The sequence below is a fragment of the Protomyctophum parallelum genome (assembly GCF_964188405.1).
Source record: "Protomyctophum parallelum genome assembly, chromosome: 5".
Classification (NCBI taxonomy): Eukaryota; Metazoa; Chordata; class Actinopteri; order Myctophiformes; family Myctophidae; genus Protomyctophum; species Protomyctophum parallelum.
In genome coordinates, this window is record NC_139702.1 from 33,727,186 (window position 1) to 33,749,275 (window position 22,090).

The 22,090-nt window shown below is 43.0% G+C and overlaps 1 protein-coding gene across 3 annotated transcripts in view; it reads right to left on the reverse strand.

The window, feature by feature from the left end:
- Window positions 1–22,090, reverse strand: part of rhbdl3 (rhomboid, veinlet-like 3) — a 132,079-nt gene that overhangs the window by 83,200 nt on the left and 26,789 nt on the right. For 2 of the 3 annotated variants that reach the window (XM_083764270.1, XM_083764269.1), the window contains one exon: window positions 9–233. In XM_083764270.1, coding sequence (XP_083620396.1) covers window positions 9–233 — 225 coding nt within the window. Of the gene's footprint in view, window positions 1–8; window positions 234–6,291; window positions 6,451–22,090 lie in introns of all 3 variants that reach the window. The other variant, XM_083764268.1, reaches the window with a different exon arrangement.

Here is a 22,090-nt window from a genome sequence, read left to right on the forward strand (position 1 = left end):
TTTTGTACCTCAGCGATAGTGAGAGCCAGGATGAGCCAGGGCGGGGGGCAGTAGGTGTAACTATCGAAGTACCACTTGCGGTCCACCTCGCGGGGCAGGGTCTCGTAGGCGACATGGCGGACCAGCCGCTGGGACAGGCCCAGACCCGCCTCCTCCCTCAGGGCACAGCCTTTCAGCTGACGCCCCCCCTGGAGGATCGCCCGCCGGAAGCTGTTGGAGCGCTTGTTACTCATCTGGGATGAGAGAGAAAGGCAAAGGGAGGGGACATGAAATTGAAAAGTTATTAACCCATTAGGCCTGACGTCGAAAAAAAAGTCTTCTGAAAGAATATAAGATGTTCAATTTTCAAAGATTTGTGCTGCATTTTCACGATTTTTCAAAAAAATAGCAGACCTACAAGCTCGTAGCGCGCCACTCGGTGGCGGGCTATGAGCTTGTAGATCTGCTATTTTTCAATAGCTAAAGCATAACATAATGCTAAGGAGAATAGCATAATGTTAAATCACAGGAGTACTACTTCAGTTTATCATCAGAGAGAACCGGCGACGGCCAACGGTTGCCATTTGCCGTCTAGTGCTTGCCTGAATCCATGTGAATGCAGCATTACCCCTTATCCCTAAACGGATTTGCCTTTTTTTTTACTATTTTGAAAAACCTGTTCAGATAGTTCAACTAGCCGATCTACATCGACACGTTGTGAGCGTGTAGATCGGCTATTTGAACTATTTGAAAATATTGTTTTAAATAGTAAATGTGTAAGGTAAGATATAGCCCTCATAGCCCCACATGTGTAACACTAGATATCCATTTTGTACACTCTATGAACTATGGGGGTCCATTTCAAGGACCCCCATAGTTCATAGAGTGTACAAAATGGCAATAGCGCCACAACATAATGAAACCTAGAATTGGGTAAAACATTTTAGTTTAGTAAAAAACCGAAAAGGTTTTCCAATTTTCTTTTAATAAAAATGAAACTGTTTTGAAACTAAATATAGTTATGGGCTGTATTTTGCGTGTCTTAAGTACCAGGTCTTATTCCCTAACTTGAGTAAACTAAAGACTTGGAGGCGTGATCAATGCCATTTGGCTATTCTGAGTGGCCAAAGAGCATTGACCACGCCTCCAGGTCTTTAGTTTACTCAAGTTAGGGAATAAGACCTGGTACTTAAGACACGCAAAATACAGCCCTATAGTGCTCAGTGTGAATGGCGCTAAATGATGATGATGTCACTGGTAGGCGGGTTTCCACAGTCCTCCTATGAGCCACAGACAGAGTAGATTTTTTTTAATTGTAGTGAGGACCAATTATATGAAGATAGGTTGAAAATGGGTGAAGTCACTTGCTGTCCACCAGAGCATGTCCCATTCAGCCCTCGTCCCCTTACACAGTACACTAAGTCAAACTGTGACAGCAACCACACTGCCACCACATACACCTCCCACTTCACCATGGCAACAGAATGCCTCCATCGTCACCTAGCAACCAGCAAGCCCTTCCCCTCGTCCAAAACACTGTCTCATAGCTGCTGCCTGATATGTACGTATGCACGCACGCAGACAGACAGACAGACACACGAGCGCACACACACACACACACACACACACACACACACACACACACACACACACACACACACACACACACAGTCACACACACACACACACACACACACACACACACACACACACACACACACACACACACACACACACACACACACACACACACGCATGCTGAGAGAATTCTTCTCCTCGCTAAACCCCAGATTAGGAATATTCATGAGGCTCCTTTTGCAAAAGGAGGGTGTTGAGGAGCCGGGACTCCAGAGTGGGACAGATTGCAGGCGTCACATACGTACAGCCTGCCCTCCACTTGGAGGCACATCCATGATGAAAGCACCGTTCATTTATTTATAGACTGGGAAAGCGAGTGTCGTAACACCTCGTAGAATTATGATCCATTTCCACACTTTCACACGGCTAAAAAAAGAGATCGCTGAACCCAGAGTGCTTCGAGCTCCCACTGATGCTGATGCTTGACTGCACATTTGTCGTTTTAGTCATAGTCTCTTGACAAAAAACAAATTCAAAATAAGAAAAATAATAATACATTTCATTCTAGTCATATTTTTGTCACCTGAAAAGTTTTAGTTTTAGTTGACTAAACACCATAAGAGTTTAGTTTTAGTCTAGTTTTAGTTGACTAAACACCATAAGCGTTTAGTTTTAGTCTAGTTTTAGTTGACTAAACACCATAAGAGTTTAGTTTTAGTCTAGTTTTAGTTGGCTAAACAGTAAACACCATAAGAGTTTAGTCAACTAAATCTACAGTTGATTTACTGGCTAATTTATACGGTGAACAGTTAAGCGGTTCCAGGTGGTCCTCAGGTGAGAGCGTAAAATGAAATCAAACGAACCCTAGCGTTCCATTTGGTTGTTAAACATCTGCATTAGCCTATTTACATGAAGTAGTACAAACATATTAGAGAATGTAGAATAATTGTTATTTTGATAAACGGCAACATATATCAATATATATCATATATCAAGCTTCACTTGCAAATACACACCTATCACTTCATATGGAAAAAGATATGGACAATGAAATCTAAGGAACAACAAACAATGTCAATATATCAATATGATGACCAGATGCTTGACATAGTTTCTCTGGACCTCTCCGATGTCTTTTATTTTTTTATTATCATGACGGGGATCGGCATTAACCGCTAACGGATAAAGTTCATAGGAAGCCAATTATGAGACTTGAGGTCAGAGACAGACATACAGCTGTGGGAAATTGACTGTGAGTTGCCATGACCACTTACTGACCGCACGCACGCACGCATGCACGCACGCATGCACGCACGCATGCACGCATGCACGCACGCACGCACGCACGCACGCACGCACGCACGCACGCACGCACGCACGCACGCACGCACGCACTGAGTTGCCATGACCACTTACTGACTGCACTCACGCACGCACGCACACACACAGTCCCCAGTTCTCCCCCCCACCAGGGCAGCTATAGTCCACAAACGCAGTAGATTCCTCATTCAAACGACAAACACAAATGTCATTTCCTCTGCTCTTTTCTCATAAAACACGAGAGAGAAAGGCTGACATTCCATCTATTCACTCTGGTGGTGTGAGGGCCAGGCAGGAGGATGCCGTTTGATGCTGTTACACACCAAAGGCACAGTCTCAACCTGTGTGTCTCCACATGCTTTTTGGGGGGGGGGGTCCCCAGATGACAGTGAAGTGACAATTTAAGGACTTTTAATGCCTTTTTAATAGGACAATAAAAAGAAAAATTAGCATTACTGGTAAATGGTGCATTTATATAGCGCCTTTATCCAAGCCGCTTTTCAGAGATTGTGCATTGCATTCACCCATTCACACACCGATGCCGGAGGAAACCATGCAAGGCACCAACCTACACATTACACTCAAGGACACTTCGACACCGGGAGCCCGGGTTCGAATTGGGAACCTTGCAGACCCCATCCGGTCACTCTACCCCTCAGCCACCTTATTGCATCAATAGTAATCCACAAAATATACTATAGAAACATTGGCCAAATGTTGAAAATAGCTGATCTACAAGCTCACAAAGTCTTGAAACTTGTATATCTGATATTTTCACAATGGAACAGAGTCAAACAAAATCGAATGCCTCAACTCATACAATTCCAAGTGCTTGTCAGGATGGGGGGTCCCCTCAGAATGGGGAGTTTCAGGGGGTCCACAACTAGAATATAGCTTTATCACTTCATCGCTATGTTATGCTTCAGCTATTAAAAAGGGGGAAAAAAATAAAATAAAATAAAAAATATGACATATTTCTCAGGTGAAACAAGCCCCCCAAATTATTATTATCATTATTATTATTTTTGAAATGTGTATATATTTCCTGCTGTCCATGCAGTTAGCTCATAACAGTAGCAGCTGTTGTCGCGTCGAGCTGCGGTCTTAGAGTGGCTGCGGTGCAGCGTTGCCAGACTTCGGTGCGCGGCAGGGCTTAGGAGGCAGCCAATCATCACTCGGTCGCTACTAAGTGATTGGCTACACGAGTGGTGCAGACTCCCATTGGTTTAGGCGGCGTTCCAGACTATACCATTGGCTTAGGGGGCAGTCAATCATGACTAGGTCGCTAATAAAAATGGGCCTGTTGTATAAAAAACAGCCAATCCACAAGCCCACAACATGCCACGTCGTGCTGCATTGTGGCCTTGTAGATCTGCTATTTATTTTTTTAAATTGCGGAACATTTTTAATGACAAATCTTCTCTTCTGGAGATCCCTGATGCAAAATATCTTCTAGTGGAGCTCTGCGGCTAAACAATTTGGGGGTCCTTGACATGTTTGAGAACCACCAATGTTATAGAAAGGGAGAGAAAATACATTAGAGAGAAAAACCTTAAGAATGAGAGAGACAGGGGGATAGAAGGAGGAAGAGAGAGAGAGAGAGAGAGAGAGAGCAGGTTATGAGTAGGTTATGAGTGAGAGAGGAACAAGAGAAAAATCATGGAAGTGCAGAATGCGACTGTGAACTGTAATCAGGCAATTACTGGCAATCACACTGACGGACGGCTATATGGAGGAGCTGCGGTGCCGAGGAAGGACAGAGCTGCAAATAAAAGCCCATCTGTCTCTCTCGCACTTCTCCTGCTGCTCGCTTCTCCACCCTCCATGTCTCCTCTCTGCCGTGGCTGCTATACAGTGAATGTAACCATAAAGCCGAAAAATATTGCCTATACTGTATCTCACAACGCACCGCGGCGCGATGCATTGTGTGCTTGCGGATCAACTCTTTTTGGTGCAAAGTAGCAGCGCGTTGCACAACTGAGGAATCAGACATCTGTCTCCAAGCCTAAACACTAAACACAACTGAGTCTTTTAAAAATGCCACACAACACAATGTGTATTTCTCAAATTGGGGGCAACACACACACACACACACACACGCACGCACGCGCGTGCAGTACTCCCAAATAATCCTCACTGTCCCACTTCCAGTATCATGGCCCAACCCTAGGCCCATCACATGACTGTGCTGGACCAATGACAAGCGACCTCTTAGACAAAAAATTCTAACCATCCCCACTGTCACACAATAGACAGCTTTGAAGGAAGACCAAAGAGAGAGAGAGAGAGAGAGAGAGAGAGAGAGAGAGAGAGAGAGTGGGACGAGGACTGAAGGAAGATAAAATTAGATGGATGAGAGAAGAATGTGGCTTGTTTACGCACAACAGTGTGAGGCCATTAGAATGAGATTAACAGTGAGTGACTGTAAGAGCTCGAGAGAAACCAAAGACAAGCAGACGCGATGGCGACAGGCGCTGCATGTCGCCATCATTATCATTTTACGATCAATTATCTTACAAATACTAACATTACATTTAATTGTGATTTTGTCATTGCAAATTTTGCTCAGTAGTGGCATTGTGGTTAGAGTGTCCGCCCTACTGGGAGGTTGGGGTCATACCAAAGACTCTGTGACATACTAGCGTCGTGTCCAGGAGGTGTATTGTACATCAATCTGCCTCACGCTACAGAAACAGGAGATAGGTTCACACGGGCAGATGCAAAAGATGCAAAGATGCAAAACTACACTGCGTATCTGTAGCTTTGCATCTTTGTATCTCCATGTCGCTGGCTTCCACTGAAAATGAGCGATAGACTGTATCTTTGCATCTGCCCATGTGAACGCAGCATTACTGTTCCCCCCTCTGTGCCATGTCATGCTGATTGGTGTGTCATGCGTATTGGTGCAAGTAAAAGCAACACGGTGAATGTGAAACTGAAACTGAAAGTGGCACAAGGGGATTGCTAATGGAGAAAACACAACAAGAATCTTCCTGTGGGAAAGCTGATCTTGGACACCAAGGCATTGGACACGTATGATTCACAGAGGGACACACATAGATAGTGAACACAACTCTCTGGGACTTTTGCCGATATAAACATTGATCCTACTTTGGAAAATCCCACTGACTGCACTAATACAGATAGATGGCACGGGTCCATTTGGTTCCATATGACAATGTGTATACTTTCAGAGGGTCCTTGAGAACAACTGTTCCTGATGTGGGTGTGTCAGCAATATTCCACGGACAATGTGCAAGTTTCAATGATTGGTAACTTTGGAGTGTGAGGACCTTTGTCAAGTTTGAATGACGACCACCGCATGTAACCAGCAAACAAACACTACCCTGGAAACATGGACACTAAGTCCATAGCATGTGCGTGTAAAACCACTGAAAGGTCTAAACATCTTACCAGGTTGACAAAGTCTTGGTAGCAGATCTTTCCATCTGCGTTTCCGTCGGCAAGAGCCAACAGAACCTCTAGCTTGTGGGGGTCGAGCTCCGACCCGTGGGCCTCCAGCAGGTCTCTGAACCTCTCCGTACTGATGAAGCCAGTACTCTCTGGGTCAAACTGGAATCAGCCACACACGCACGCCCACACACGCACGCACGCACGCACACACGCACGCACACACGCACAAACCCAAATGGTTACGATGATGTGAGCTATATACGGAGCATAGTGGAAGAGAATTGACAGTGGTGGAAAAAGTACTCGCATGTTTTACGTAAAAGTACCAATACTGCAATATAGAAGTACTCTGTTACAAGTAAAAGTCCGGAATTCAAAATGTACTTGAGTGAATGTACAAAAGTACTGACATCAAAATGTACTTAAAGTACCATGGTAAAAGTACTCATTATGCAGAACGTCCCATTCCAACTTTTCAAAGTTAAAAAAAAGTCTTTTGAAATATATATTCAAAAAAATATATATCTATATAAAATATTTGAAACATATTTTCAAATGGCCCATATGTATATAGGGCTGGGCTGAAGTGGTTAATCAAAGTAACTAGTAACTAAAGTTTTAAAATAAATGTAGTGGAGTAAAAGTACAATATTTGGATCTGTGATGTAGTGGAATAGAAGTATTGGATATTGGAAATACTCAAGTACAAATACCTCAAAATTGTACTTAAGTACAATACTTAAGTAAATGTACTTACTTTCCACCACTGAGAATGGAATAGAGGTCTCATTAAGGGCACAACGCACACAGCACATTGAAATAAGCAGGCACGATAGCACGAAATATGGGGCAACAAAAAAACAAAGACATTCATGCGAGGTCAATAACAATTTTGCGCAGAACTGTGTCAGAAGACAAAGAGGCGGTGAACACATTGTTAATGGCGTTTGTTTTGAAAGAAATTTTAATTGCTTCAAATAATTCCATGCAATCATTTTGGATTTCAATTTGGAACTGACTGCGAGGGACAAATCCACTATAGCCACAGGCTATAGTGATAATAACTTTGGCTGCTAAATTAATACATCAATGGCCTTCAATAGATGAACCACCAAATAGATTGAAAAGTTGTACGTGGAATATTGCACATTCACCAATTGACCCACATCTTTCAGAGCTATTTGACACCGTAATGAGAAATGTACGTGATCTATCCTCTTGGTCAGTGGTTCTCAAAGTGGGGTCCAGGGGACCCCCAGGGATCGGTTTTTGGGTTTCCAGTGGGTACTAATATAGCGTCAAGATCAATTCAAAGGGATACTGCAGTTCACCCCCAAAATTACTTTCTTTCTATCGATTACTCACCCCATGGAGACTCTTTGACTAGTGGACAAAGAAGTAGACTTCTCTCTCCTTTGTATCCCCATGGGGTGAGTAATCATTAGGAAAAAAATATATTTTTGGGGTGAACTATCCCTTTAACCACTTATACATTGGCTATTTACAGCCCTATAACCACACCAAAGGGTCACCATGCAACTCCTTGGGTCCAAATGTTTGCAAGGAGTTAACGCTAAAACCGCCTCGACCCTTTGGTGTGGTTTGGGCCATTGAATTCCATGCGTTGAATCACTAGGGACGACGCGCGTCAACGCACGAACGTGCAACAGCACATAACATCATGGAAGACACCAGCCACCCCGCAAATACCCTGTTCAAACTACTCCCCTCCAAAAAACGCTACCAGAGCATAAAAACTCGTACCACCCGTCTCAGTAACAGTTTTTACCCCCAGGCAGTCAGGCTGCTGAACAGCTGACCTTGAACTGTATTGCACTTCACTTCACTTGCACTTTTCTTTTCCTGTTTTTGTCTTTTCTTGCACTATAGATGTTTGTTATGTCCTGTGTATGTAAGACTGAGAGTGCTCTGAGCAAAATAAATTTCATTGTATGTATACTCTGTATCTATACAAATGACAAATAAACCTGAACCTGAACCTGAACCTGAACCACACTGCAGGGACAGTGCTGAAAACCGCCTCGACCCTTTGGTGTGGTTAGGGCTTACAAGCTCACAAAACAATGCATTGTGTTGTTAATTGGGGGTTATTGGGGTTTGCGGCCAAATACATTTGGGGGTCCTTAACTGTATGAAAAAGTTTGAGAACCACACGTCTCGGTCGCACTATTCTTTTGTTTACTTCACAGTCAATTGTATAAGGTGAACACATTCCAATTGGCAATTGGGGTTTCACTAAACTACAAAAAGTTAATTTAATGCCGATTTACTTTTGTGTTGTTGTTGCAGAAGACACTGCATTCAGTGGTTCAACGCGTCACCTAACATTTACGCAATTCCTTGAGCTTAATATCTGTCACTTTCGTTCCGGAATGTGCTATCTCAGACTGGAACTGCATGCAAACATCTAACAGGAGCAAACAACACAGCCTATCCTTTTGATGCTTACAGTGCATGTCTGACAGAGAGAGAGAGAGAGAGAGAGAGGAGCTGCTGTGGATCTCTAGGGATCGACACAGAACTAAAGATCTGCGTCTGTGTGAAAAGCTACACTTGTTCAACTGAAGATGAATGCGTGTAAAATATGTCATTCCTGGAGCTCAGTGTTTAGATGTCAGGTTATTTGTGAACAGAAGCAGTAGAGCAGCGGCTGCTTCTCTTTCCCGCTGTGCTGTGTGTGTGTGTGTGTGTGTGTGTGTGTGTGTGTGTGTGTGGGGGGGGGGTTGTTTTTTGCACTATATTTACAGCGTATGCATGTGTGTGTGTGTGTGTGTGCGTGCATGTACTGTATGTCTGTAAACAAGAAGCACTGACAATCAGTTAAAAATGAGCATCAAATGGCTTTGAACAGGCACAGGTGTGTGTGTGTGTGTGTGTGTGTGTGTGTGCGTGTGCGTGTGCGTGTGCGTGTGTGTGTGTGTGTGTGTGTGTGTGTGCGTGCGTGCGTGCGTGCGTGCGTGCGTGCGTGCGTGCGTGCGTGCACTATTTGCCATTATGCCAGGCTTGGCAGACATATAAAGCCAGGCGGGCAGTTGTGTGCTCTCCTCTTCAGAGCGTCAACTGAACACGGTCCTAGTGGATCAGGTTCCCCTAAATGTCTCTTTCCTTTTCATATCAGAGACTTACTACAGAAGACATGAACGTTTTAAGAATGTTGGCGATATTGCTCTTTTCTATATATAAATGTATACATATCTGTGGCATTTAGACATCACACTAAGCTAAAGAGATTTATAATATATGCTGTGGGCGTGATGAATAAATTACATGAAAATGCAAATTACTCATCTGCAAATAGCTCTCATCAAAACTATTCGTGGAGTTCAGATACCTTGAAGACTGCGTAATGGTGTACACTACAGTATAGTGCACACACGCACACACGCACGCATGCACTGCACGCCTTGGCAAGACAAACGGTTGAATAAAGATCTAAGCAGAGCAGAGTGAACTAACCTTCTCCTGCAGCAAGTCAGCCAGTTTCTGCCTGGAACATTTTGTCATGGTGCGGACGAAGGCCAGCTGCCCACAATACAACACAATACGCAGCGTATTGTGTGACACAGAGAATAACGTGTCTGTACGTGTCTCGATCACATTATCTGATCCCGACTGTGAAGGATGATGATTTGCAAGACAGAAGGATTACACTTGCAATGTAGAACTCCCACCCAGTCTTGCACACCACACACACACACACACACACACACACACACACACACACACACACACACACACCAACCATGCCCCACCCCACTATACCCTATAGATTAAGCCCACTACCATTCTATATCACTGTCTGTTAACTCTCACTTCTGCGTCGTTGTGTTGTCCCAGCTCTCTGTCGCTCTCTCCCAACAATACAAGAAATGCACAAAATAACATGAAACAAAACAAACAAAAGCGCAGATCTATTTGTGCAAACATTCATATGCGTTATCATTCTTTTTCACTTCTTTCAGTCGCACTCAAAAACAACTCATGCGCACACACTATACCCCAACAAACATTCCCCCACACACCCCGCTTCACACTTGAGTGAGCATTCTCCAGGCAACAGGCTATAGCTACGGCTGAGTGCAAAGGCACCCACACTTAACAATGGGCCCATAACGGCAATTTCATGCAAGGTTCACCCAATCCCTTTAGTCCAATTACTGACCATTTCCTCAACATTCACAGCGGGTGGGCGATGCTCGGACAGAGTATGATATATAGGGGCGGCCTTACCCACCTCATGAGATCACTTCAGACTCTTCCGCCCGGGGCCCCAAATAGGGTTGGGCAATTAACCGAAAAATATATCGAAACATTTAGAACCAATAACCGACTTAATCTTGCTCATGTAGGTTAAACTGAATAACCGAGAAGCGCATTTCTTTATATAGATATCACAGAATCGACATGAAAAAGTTCTCATTTTACAATGGTGGGGTGAAAAAAGAGTGAACATTATCTCTCAACGTATAAATAGGGTGACCATATCTTTTCAAACCCCCACATCAGGATTCTAAACCCAGCAGAGTGAACTAACCTTTGTCCACAATGGTTTCCCTATTTTATGGCTTGCGATTGTACTGTACTCTACTGCACACCACTGTTTCCCAAACAGTGGGCCGGGACCCGTTTGTTTCTTGTTTACTACATTTTGTTTTTTATTTATTATTATTCCAAAAATATTTGCAAAAAACATTCCCAAAAAAGCTAAGATTTTCGTGAATTAGAAACTAAATTCAATGATTTTTTTTTCTTTCAGTAATGTCATGAAGAAATCAAAGAAAATTGTAGGAAATTCCATAATTAGAAAACAAATATTTAAGAAGTAAGACGCGTTGTGAGATTGTAGATGTGCTATTTTCACTAGTTTGGGTCACAGGCTAAACAGTTTGGGAACACCTGCTCTACTGTACAAATTCACAACATATTGCATTGTGATCATGCACTATAATATGAGCTTGTTTTTGTATAATGTTTGAAAATGTCATGTCAGGATATTTCTAAGCCACTGTCTATGGCCTGGGACATAAGCAAGGTATGATAAACAACAAAGAGAGTGTAATTTGACCTGCTACAAATCCTTCAGATTAAGCGTATATCGGTCACATTGTCTGTTTTAGGGCATTAAGAGTATAAGCTTCCCCGCTAAAACAAAGACTTGTATTCATCGCGCACACGCACACACACGCACACACGCGCACGCACGCACACACACACACACACACACACACACACACACAAATCCTGCAATTAACAAAGGCAAAGCAGACCACGAGCGGGGGAGAGAAGGAATGATAGGGAAAGAGCAAATATCTGTGTATGTGTGTGTGTTATTTACATAAAGCCGCCGCATATTAAGGAGCTAGAGGGAAGGAAGCCATGAGGCCATGAGGCCCATAGCTCACACAGACAAAAAAAAAAGTTGCCATAACAACATTAAAGTATCCTAATGGCTTCAGTGAAAAATTCACAGTACCTAGCCCAAAGCGGAACAGATCTTTATAGACAGACAGTAAGGTGACATAATCGTATTGATTTCCTGCTCCGTGCTAAAATTAACACAATCTATGCCAACCATGAGATGAAATATCTTGTGTTTAGGAGCTTTACCATAGTGTGCCAAACACGAGAAACAACACAACATTTGATTAAAATGGATCAAATTTGATGTGGCAAAATAAACGTGTTGCTGTGTGTTTATGTCCCCCCACCCCCTAGTAATTGCCCGACTTTATCCAGTATAAACTTTTTATACCATCCATCATCAACCGCTTATCTGGAGTCGGGTCGTGGGGGCAACAGTTCCAGCAGAGAGCCCCAGACTTCCCTCTTCAAAGCAACATCAGCAAATTCCTCCTCCGAGTCTCTCTCGCTATCTCTAAAGGAGATGGCAGCCACCCGTCTGAGAAAACTCATTCCAGCCGCTTGAATCTGCAACATTATTCTCTCGGTCATGACCCACACTTTGTGACCATAGGTGAGAGTAGGAATGAAGATTGCTCGGTAAACAGACAGCTTTGCCTTCTGGCTCAACTCTCTTTTCATCACAACAGTGTGGTACAGCGACTGCAATACCGCCCCTGCTGCTCTCATTCTCCAGCTTCTGCTCCGTCCTCCCTTCACTCATGAATGAGATTTTTTATTACGCCCTTATGGATGTTTACAACTATACTTACAATCCTTACAGTCTCTGGCATGTTCTTTTGTAAAGTGAGCACGAACCACCTTTAAGTCTGCCAAAGTCCCTTATTGTGTCCTTCAATGGAACCAAATGAAGGGGGGGCACCCTCAAAGACATAAAATGCAGTAAAGCTGGTTCCCTAGGAAACCCTACCTCCTATCAAATCACTAAACAAAAGATTAAAGGCAGTGGATATTTGGTCAGAATTTGGTCAGAATTTATTGAAAGGATAGCCCCTTGAGATGCAGCATCTCATTTTAGAGGGGGTCCCGTGTACAGGGAAAAACATTTACATACAGTACAGTGCAGTTACACAGATAGACAGTGCACAATAGACAATACAGACATGTACAGATACAGTTTGCTTGCTCATCCTCTCCCACCCACTCCCCCATCCCCCAACTCTTTTTGGACAGGCATATTGAGACTAGTACAGTACAGTGATTTGGAACAGGGGTCAGAAGTAAACAGCAGTACGGGCAGTGTTAGTAGCCATCAGCAGCCATCAGACGGCATTCGTAATAGGAAATGCTACGTATTAAGTCATCATGCAGGCCCTCTGTGGAACCCTAAACTTAAACTGCTCTGTCCAACCCGATCCTTCCCTAATCTTAACCACACATAATCCATGCATATAAACGTATAGGCCTAATACCTAACCTTAACTAGAATGTATTAATAAAACCACATGAAATCCCGGCCAAATGTAAGCATACCAACAATAAATATGCTCAAACTAAAAATTTAACCACACCAAATATTGAACAAAATACAACAAACCCATGCCTAAACATAATCATCCTAATAGTGCCTAATCATATTTAATTAAAAAACAACAAAGCTATGACTAAACATACCTAATAAGACTATGCAAGTGCTTAACTTCAACTAAAATGAATGAATTAAACACTATCGCCAATACCTAAACAACCACTTGAAGTCCAATGTCTAAACATAACCATTCAGTGTCTAACCTTAACTTAAACATCATCTAAACCATGGCTAAACTTGCAGCTGCAGGCTATAACAATTTGATCGGTTTCTTCCAACTATTCTAATTACCGTATGGAACACAGAGGCTCCCCACAACTGAATATCCACTGGGATGATGACATGGGAGGAAAGAGACAAGGCAGGATAGTCGAGTTGAAACCATTTAAACTGCTTGAACTATGGAGTCTCCATCACGCGACCTTTCACCCCTAAGCCATGTACGGGTCAGTGTGCAGGCCACTGCTGACCTGTTGAAGAGCTATTCTCTGGAACAGTAACCACAGATTGACAGACAGGCTGCTGCTGTCTGCCAGGGAGGGGAATGAAGAAAGACTGGAGTTAATTGAGACAGACGGCAAACAACTCTACCCTACACTACCGTGGCAGCGGTGGCGCAGGAGGTAGAGTGGCCTTCTGGGATGTGAAAAGGTTGGTTTCCCTGGTTGGTTCGATCCCGAGTCCTGGTTTTGGGTTGAAGTGCCCTTGAGCTGCTCCTGATAAGCAGGCTAGTGCCTTGCAGCCTTGTGTGTGTGTGTGTGTGTGTGTGTGTGTGCGCGTGTGTATGGGTGAATGTAACACACCGTAAAGCGCTGTGGATTAGGAGCAATATAAATGCAAACCATTTACCGATGGCAAATTCTCAATTCCACTAACCGTATACTGTACCTACTTAACGTGTGCATAACCAACAGTGTAAAGTACTGCTTTCTGACAGTACTACACAAGTGTACACTGTACCAAACTAACATGCATAGTAGTGAACCATGTAGCGTGTGTATCATAGGAGGTTGGAGGAGGACAACAAGGCAAAAGAGAAAGAGTTCCTACCTTCATGTGACGTTCACTAACGACTAATGAAGGCTATTGTCACTCCTGTATAATCATACTATAATTAACCGAATGTCTGAGTGTCTGTTTTTGATTGATTGATTGAAATATTTATTAACAGTTTGTAGAATTTACAGTACATTTTAAGCACAAACTCAATACAAAGACTGTTAACTGTGAGTGGACGACCCAATTAAGCATTACACTTGTTTACAACAGGGTCCACATTGTTCAATTCATCAAAACATTTAGAGACATACAAATAGACACTTCTATGTAGCTAAAGAACAGAACAGGAATTCATCATATAGGAAGCAAAAAGGGAAAAGATACATATACAGTGAGGGGAAATGGGGTGGGGGGGGGGGGGGATTCAGATTTTACAGAGGCCAGTTTCGAATTGCAGCCATCCGTAGGTGCCCTTTGAGAGCGGTTTTGAAGGAGTCAAGGGATTCACATGTCTTAATGACTGTTGGTAGGGCGTTCCACATTTTGGTGGCATAGGAGCGAAAAGAATTTAGACCCTTGTTTGTGCCGAATCTGGGTTGTACATGGTTTGTTGCACTCCCTCTGGTGTTGTGGGTGTGGACTTCGTTTACATTAAGGAAGTATTTAGACAGGTACATGGGTATCTTGGTGGTGTATCGAATCTTGTGGACCAGACCCATTGCAAGATGCTGTACTCTGTCGTCGACCCTAAGCCATCCCAGCCTGTCAAAGTGGGCAGGGGTGAGGTGGGTTCGGGGGGTGAGGCCAAGTAGGAGCCTGACCAGTTTGTTTTGGGAGGTCTGGAGCCTTGTTTTAAGGGCCTTTGAGGTGCTGTGGTACCAAGAGGTGGATGCATAGTCAAAGAAACCTTGTACGAGTGCTCCTGTTAAGGTCTTCAAGGTGTTTTTGCTGACCAGTGAGGAGATCCTGTAAAGGAATCTTGTTCTTTGATTTACTTTTTTGATTACGTTGGTGGCCATCTTATCACCGGAAAGATTGGCCTCCAGGATGGAACCTAGGTAGGTAATTTGATCTTTTCGTGTGATAATATTGTCACCCACTCTAACCAAGAAGCCATCTGCCTTGCTGAGATTACTATTTGATCCGAAAAGGATGGATTCAGTTTTTCCCAGGTGTAAGGATAGTTTGTTATCAGCGAGCCAGGTGCAGATTCTACCGAGTTCAGAGCTGAGGGTCTTTTCAACCTGCAGTTTGTTCCTGTCCGAGACCAGCAGTGCTGAGTCATCTGCGAACAGGAACAAGCTGCAGTCACAAGCTGAAGTCATGTCGTTAACATATATTAGGAACAGTAAAGGCCCTAGTATGCTTCCTTGTGGGACGCCACAGCTCACTGGGAGGGGAGGGGACAGTGTTCCGTTCACCTCCACCATCTGTTCTCTCCCCTCCAGGTAGGATTGCATCCAGCTCACTGATGTGCTATCAAAACCAATAGCTTTAAGCTTGTTAACCAGTATGGAGTGGTTCACGGTGTCAAAAGCCTGTGTGTGTCTGTCTGTCTGTCTGTCAGAAACAGTGCCGTAACTCCTTACTGCCTGCACCAATCACTCTCACTTTTCACACAGGCATTGACCATATGCATATGGAGGGCGTAAAGATTCGATTTGACACATTAATGATTATTAAAGGTATATTCAGTGATTTCACTTAATTCAAATATCACTTATTTTTTTGTTTTGTTGTGATAATCCTCCCTACTATAGAGTGTGCTGGCCATATAAGGAGTTCCTCCCTGTCCCCAGTTAACCCCTGGGGGTCAAAAAACCTTAGGTTTCGTTTTTGACTCTCTATCCTGATTGGACGAAAGGCTGGGTCCCACAGCCAAAAACGAAACCTAAGGTTTTTTGAGTGAAATCACTGAATATACCTTTAATTAATGTATTAGTCAATTACAAACGCACCCGGGCGCAGTACCCTTCACGGCCACAAGGGGGTACAAATATCTCACAACGGGTAAGGACTAGTGCATATAATTCATAATTTAAACTAGGAGGCATGCCCTAAATAATAATAGCACCTAGAATCTTGAAACAGTAGTGATTATCCCTACTTTCTTCTTCACTCTCTCTCATACAGTACACGTTCATTATCTACCTCTCTCCATCTTTCTGACAAATTGCTGTCAATCAAATGTCTCTGTAACGCACAATGTCTGATTGTTATGCCATGTGTCAAACTGTCAATTATCCTTGTATCACCAGTCGATCAGAGGTTGGCATTTGAAGTGTAAGTGCCAGGTTGTCGATGCCCCACACTCACTTTGCGAGTATGTCATGAGAGGAAGTAGGCTAAAAGATGACAGTCAATTGTAGTTGAAACTGTTAAGTAATGGATGTAGGATATGTCTACACAGCTATATCTGAAAGGTGGAAGACCATGAACCGGAAGTGAAAACTCACGGGAAGCTATAACATAGCCTGAATGGATGCTTGCTCTGTGGTTTTAATTCACAAAAAACGTGAGCTGTCTCAGACTTATTTGAAAAACATTGAGGTGATCCTTCCCTGTTGGCAGAAGACACAAGAAACATGACGCTGATCGGCCTAGTAGTATGCAATCAGCTGCGGACAGACACACAGACCAACAGGGGTGAATGCATGATGTCCTGGCGGAGATTAATAAGAGATCGTGTATATCACGTTGCTTTATAAATAATAGGGTGTGATTCACAAAACAACACAGCTTCAAAATAGGTAAAGCTATGCTATCAACCCTTCTTTCACACGGACTCTTTTGACTGTAAAAAAAAGAATAATAGCTTGCAGACTGCGTGCTCTGCTCTTTTGAAGAAAAAGAAGAAGAGAAAAAAGAAAAATGCTCCGTATCGCTTACGGTAAAGTTGTCTCCAAATGATGTTGAATCAGCAGTAAAAAGGAACTCAAAACCTTGGGCCCTCCAAGACCAGCAGGTTCACACCGGGAGGAATATGCTGGGAGGGACGGCAGCTCATGTACTCAAAATATCATGGGTTTAATTTGGGCTGGTGTCCTTTGTTGCTTGTCATTCACCTGCTCTCTCTCTCTCTCTCTCTCTCTCTCTCACTCTCTCTCTCTCTCTCACGCACACACGCACATACACATTAAAGTAATTCTTCCAAATAAAGATGTTCTTCACACATAAATATGACTACTGGTAGTCACATAACACAGTCAATCAGCGGTGGAACACGTGGCGTGGTGTGACCGACGAGGGGGTAAATAACACGCTATAAGTCAGCATCTGCAGCTTTCTCACACCTCTCAATCTCCTTTGCATGTTATCTAATGAAGCAGAAATGCTATTAAGCAGAGAATCATTTCCTTCTGAATATTTATCAGGGCTTGAAATGAACCCTCGTCAACCCACCAAATATGGGGTGATGATAATATAGAATAATGATGTTACTTATTTTGGGTGGGAACCCCTTTTGGTGTTTTAAACATTGTTATAATTTAGCTATTGAAAAGTAGCAGATCTACAAGCTCATAGCTACGAGCTTGTAGGTCTGCTATTTTTGTGTGCCTCAAATCTTTGAATATATATTGTTACAGAGTGAACATTTTAACTTTTACAAGTGGTAAAAACATTTAAAAAAAATGCGTGGATGGTAACAGAGACATTTCATTTGGTAAAACACGTTCAGGAGTAGCCAAAGTTCTGCAGCTTTGGAGAGAGATTTTGTTCATTGCGGAAATAACTCTGGTCTCTTTGTTAACTTGGGTTGCAGCAAAGCCATCTGACGTCACCCTGGTAACAGCCTTATGCAAAGCCATGTTATGGTTCATCAGCTCTGTAACATGCGTGCCGGATTGACGGGCGGTCCAATAACATTGATGACTCCAATAAAAGGCGCTCCCATATCTACGGTGTTGTGACTCTAAAGGTAGTAAGAGAAAGTGCAATGGGCCACCTACAAAATGTTGTCATTTTTGTTGGCAATAATATCTCGTGTCAAATAATTGAGTTTGTTCATAAGTAGCTGTGTCCATCCATCCATCTTTAACCGCTTATCCGTAGTCGGGTCGCGGGGGCAACAGGTCCACCATAGAGCTCCAGACTTCTCTCTCCAAAGCAACATTAGGAACTTCCTCCTGGGTGATCCTGAGGCGTTCCAAGGCCAATGATTCCTCCAAAATGCTTTTTATATCTCTGCTGTCGGGCAGAAACAAGTCCAAAATGATGTCAAAGATATTTACTTTTCAGGAAATTATTGTATTTCCGAAAACACAATACTGCCTCATCAAAGTTGGTACGGTCACTTTATACATTGTCAGATACTTGAATGTGTCCTTATATTATCATTACTTTACCCACATACAGCTCACGTCGAGTTAGGAGGATTAATCAGAAGCCCCTTTTAATACTTTTCATAGGTTTAATATCTGTAAAACCCACACACAGACCTAAAGACCTAAAGATTGCCTTTTTTCACCTTAGAAATATTGCACGAATCAGAGCCTATGTGTCCTTGGACGATGCAAAAACGCTAATCCACGCCTTTGTTTTTTCTCGGCTTGATTACTGCAATGCACTTTTTTCAGGACTGCCTAAGAAAACAACTGACAGATTACAACTTGTCCAAAATGCAGCAGCCAGAGTTTTAACTAGAGCTAAGATGAGAGAACATATTACTCCAGTTTTGGCATTACTGCACTGGCTTCCGGTTGTTTTTAGGATTGATTTTAAAATTATTTTACTTGTCTATAAAGCTCTCAATGGTCTCGCACCTTCCTACCTACATGACTGCCTGCCTAAATATGTCCCAAACCGCCCCCCTAAGGTCTTCCACTGCTGGCCTGCTCGCTTTGCCTAAAAGAATGGCAACTAAAAAATACGGGGAAGCAGCTTTTTGCTTCTACGGGCCGTCGGCATGGAACAAGCTCCCACTGTACCTTCGTCAGGCAGCCTCTGTAGACATTTTTAAAGCTCAGCTCAAGACCCACTTCTACAACATTGCTTTTAATTGATCTTTTATTTTTTTGTTATTCATGTCCTCACTGTATTGCATTACTGCTTGTTTTTTTAATGTCGTTGCCTTGCTTTTCTTTTATTCTCCATTGTTCTGTAAAGCACTTTGAGCTGCATTTCATGTCATGAAAGGTGCTATACAAATAAAGTTTTATTATTGTCTCCACCAGCCGAAGGCATGGGGGAGAGTATGTTTTGCACTCCGTCCGTCCGTCCGTCCGTCCGTCCGTCCGTGTGTCCGTGTGTCCGTCCGTCCGTGAGCAGCTAATCTCGGCCACTGTTAACCCGGTCGATGCCAAATTTTGCACACACACTCCCTGGATGCCAACCATGCACCTCTGCCCCAAACTTTCCAGAACGGCCTGTTATAGCGCCACCAGGAGGCCGCTTTGTGCAAAACAAGTTTTTGCACAGTACACCTACAGATTTTGTCCAAACATCACGCAAATTGGTACACAGTCTCTCTAGAGCCATTCAACCAAACCGGTCTTTCAGATTTCTCAGACTACATCCTGATTGGTTAAGATTGGCTTCCAAAATTCACAGGAGTGCTCAGTTTCAAACAAAATGCTGCAAATCATGAACACATCGCGTGATTTCCGTGAACTTGTGCACCCACATTCCCACTAGGCCGAGGACGAAATGCCACATGAACAATTTCAACTCAGCCTCAAGGTGGCGCTATAACTGGCCCAAAAGTGTTTTTACCTCTAACTGCACGGATCTGTGGATAACTTTGTATGCCAACTCCCTAGAGGCCAAGGAAAAACCTTTGCCTGGAATTTTTCACATCTGCTCTTTATAGCGCCACCAGGAGGCCGACATATGTAAAACACATTTTCTATTATTACTCCTTCACATTTTATCCAAATTTCACGCAAATTGGTACACATGATCTCCATAGTCATGTGATCAAGACAGGTTTGTTTGATTTCTCATATTCCATCCTGATTGGCCACGATTGGCTCCTACAGTTTTCAGGAGTAGCAAATGGCCACAACTCCTCAACGCAGATTGCGATGAAACTGTGCACGCATATTCCCACTAGGCTGAGGAAGAATCCTGGTGGAGACCTGTGCCGATTGGCACTTTATCTAGTTATTATTATTATTAAAGGGTATTCAATAGCACTGATATATTTTAAAAAAATGGAGATAGGTGCACGTAGTATATCGCAGCTGCACGACAGCTGCGATATACTGTCTGAAATGTGTGAAAGTGCAAGTGTGTGTGCACTCATTTCACCGTTGAAATGTTGCCATATGCTTTCTTCAAACTTATACTTATACAAAGTATCTCGATAGTCTGGCTGTGCAATCCCGACAGTCTGCGGCATTGAGATGTTGCTATTATCAGGCCTATGCAGTAGAACAGTCTCATACTGTAACTGATACAGTATGTGCTGACTCAGAGACAAAGCAAGCACACTGCATCCAGCGTATGATTTATATTCTGCAACACATCTCTACTGCTTATTAAAACTCGCCGATCATTAGACTACACCGCACACAGGTTAGTGTACATGTGTAGTCAGTATTTATAGATATAAATCAATAAACTCAAACAAACAAATAAACAAAATACCACCGGATCACCATTCACCATGTTTGCTTTTAAGAAATTGGAGGGGGGGGGGGGGTGACGGTGATTCCAATGGACTTAAAGGGAAACATCAAGCCTTTCAACATTTTCTGTTGAAAGCAGTGGTTCAGGAAGCGACTCCCCATAATAATCATATTTGAACAGGGAACCCCGTACCCCGACAAGCACATGGAAGTGAAGGAGTTAAGCCACTACATTTAGTTTTACTCTGTCCCCCAGATAGATATTGTGAAAATAGTTTGACCAGTTTGTATAGTATAGTTTGTTGATTACTTTTGATGCAGAAATTGTGTTTTATTTTTTCTTAATAAAAAAGTCTGAGAACCACTGCTCTACAGTATGTATTTGTTGTAGCGGCTAAAAAAAACAGATCCGTCTCTGTATGTCTCTGAAACAGCAACGATGTACTGCTGAAACGTTTATCCTCTACTTTGTATTTGGTTTTCCATTTACCCTGTTGTTGGTTGACTACTAGAGTTCATGCCGTTGACCTTGCACGGTGCAAGCCGTTCTGAATAATAGTGTTTGCTAAACGCTTAAATTGTAATAATTGCAAAATGCACCATGGGAATTGAAAGAATGCAGAGAACAGCTAACATAGACGGAAAGACGAATTTCAGTGTCAACATTTGAGGCTGAAACCAAAACCACATGAAGCCTTGTGTCCCAATATTGGGGTGAACATGCTGTCAATTAGGTGGTTCCACCTCTGTAGTACAACTCTTCACCTGCAAGTAGGGTTGGGATCAAGAACCGGAGGAACTGGATCCAACATTGAGGAACCGAAATCGGTTCTATCTGATAAGCAACAGCATGCGCGCGCATACCGGCAGCACAAGAACCCTGCCTCTCATAAGATGCAATGGTAAAGTTCTAACTGCACTCACGTGTAAAAAAATGCACCCTCAAACTTTCAGATGCTGTTTTTCTCCCAGCGTGGAGGAAGAATGATTAGGATTTTTATTGTATTTAGATTCTCCATTCATTGTCAATGGCATTTAATGTTTGTGTTAGGACAAAATAGCCGATTTGCTCGTCTACATATGACGTAGATTCTCCTTTCATTGTCAATGGCATTTAATGTTTGTGTTGCCATAAAGCCGGCATGTGACACGAGTTAAGGACCAAAAGCTGTGATGTATGATGACGTACAGTATGATGATAAGAGCGCCCCTCACTTCACATGTTCTATCATCCCCAATAGGACAACTAGAAACTAGGGAT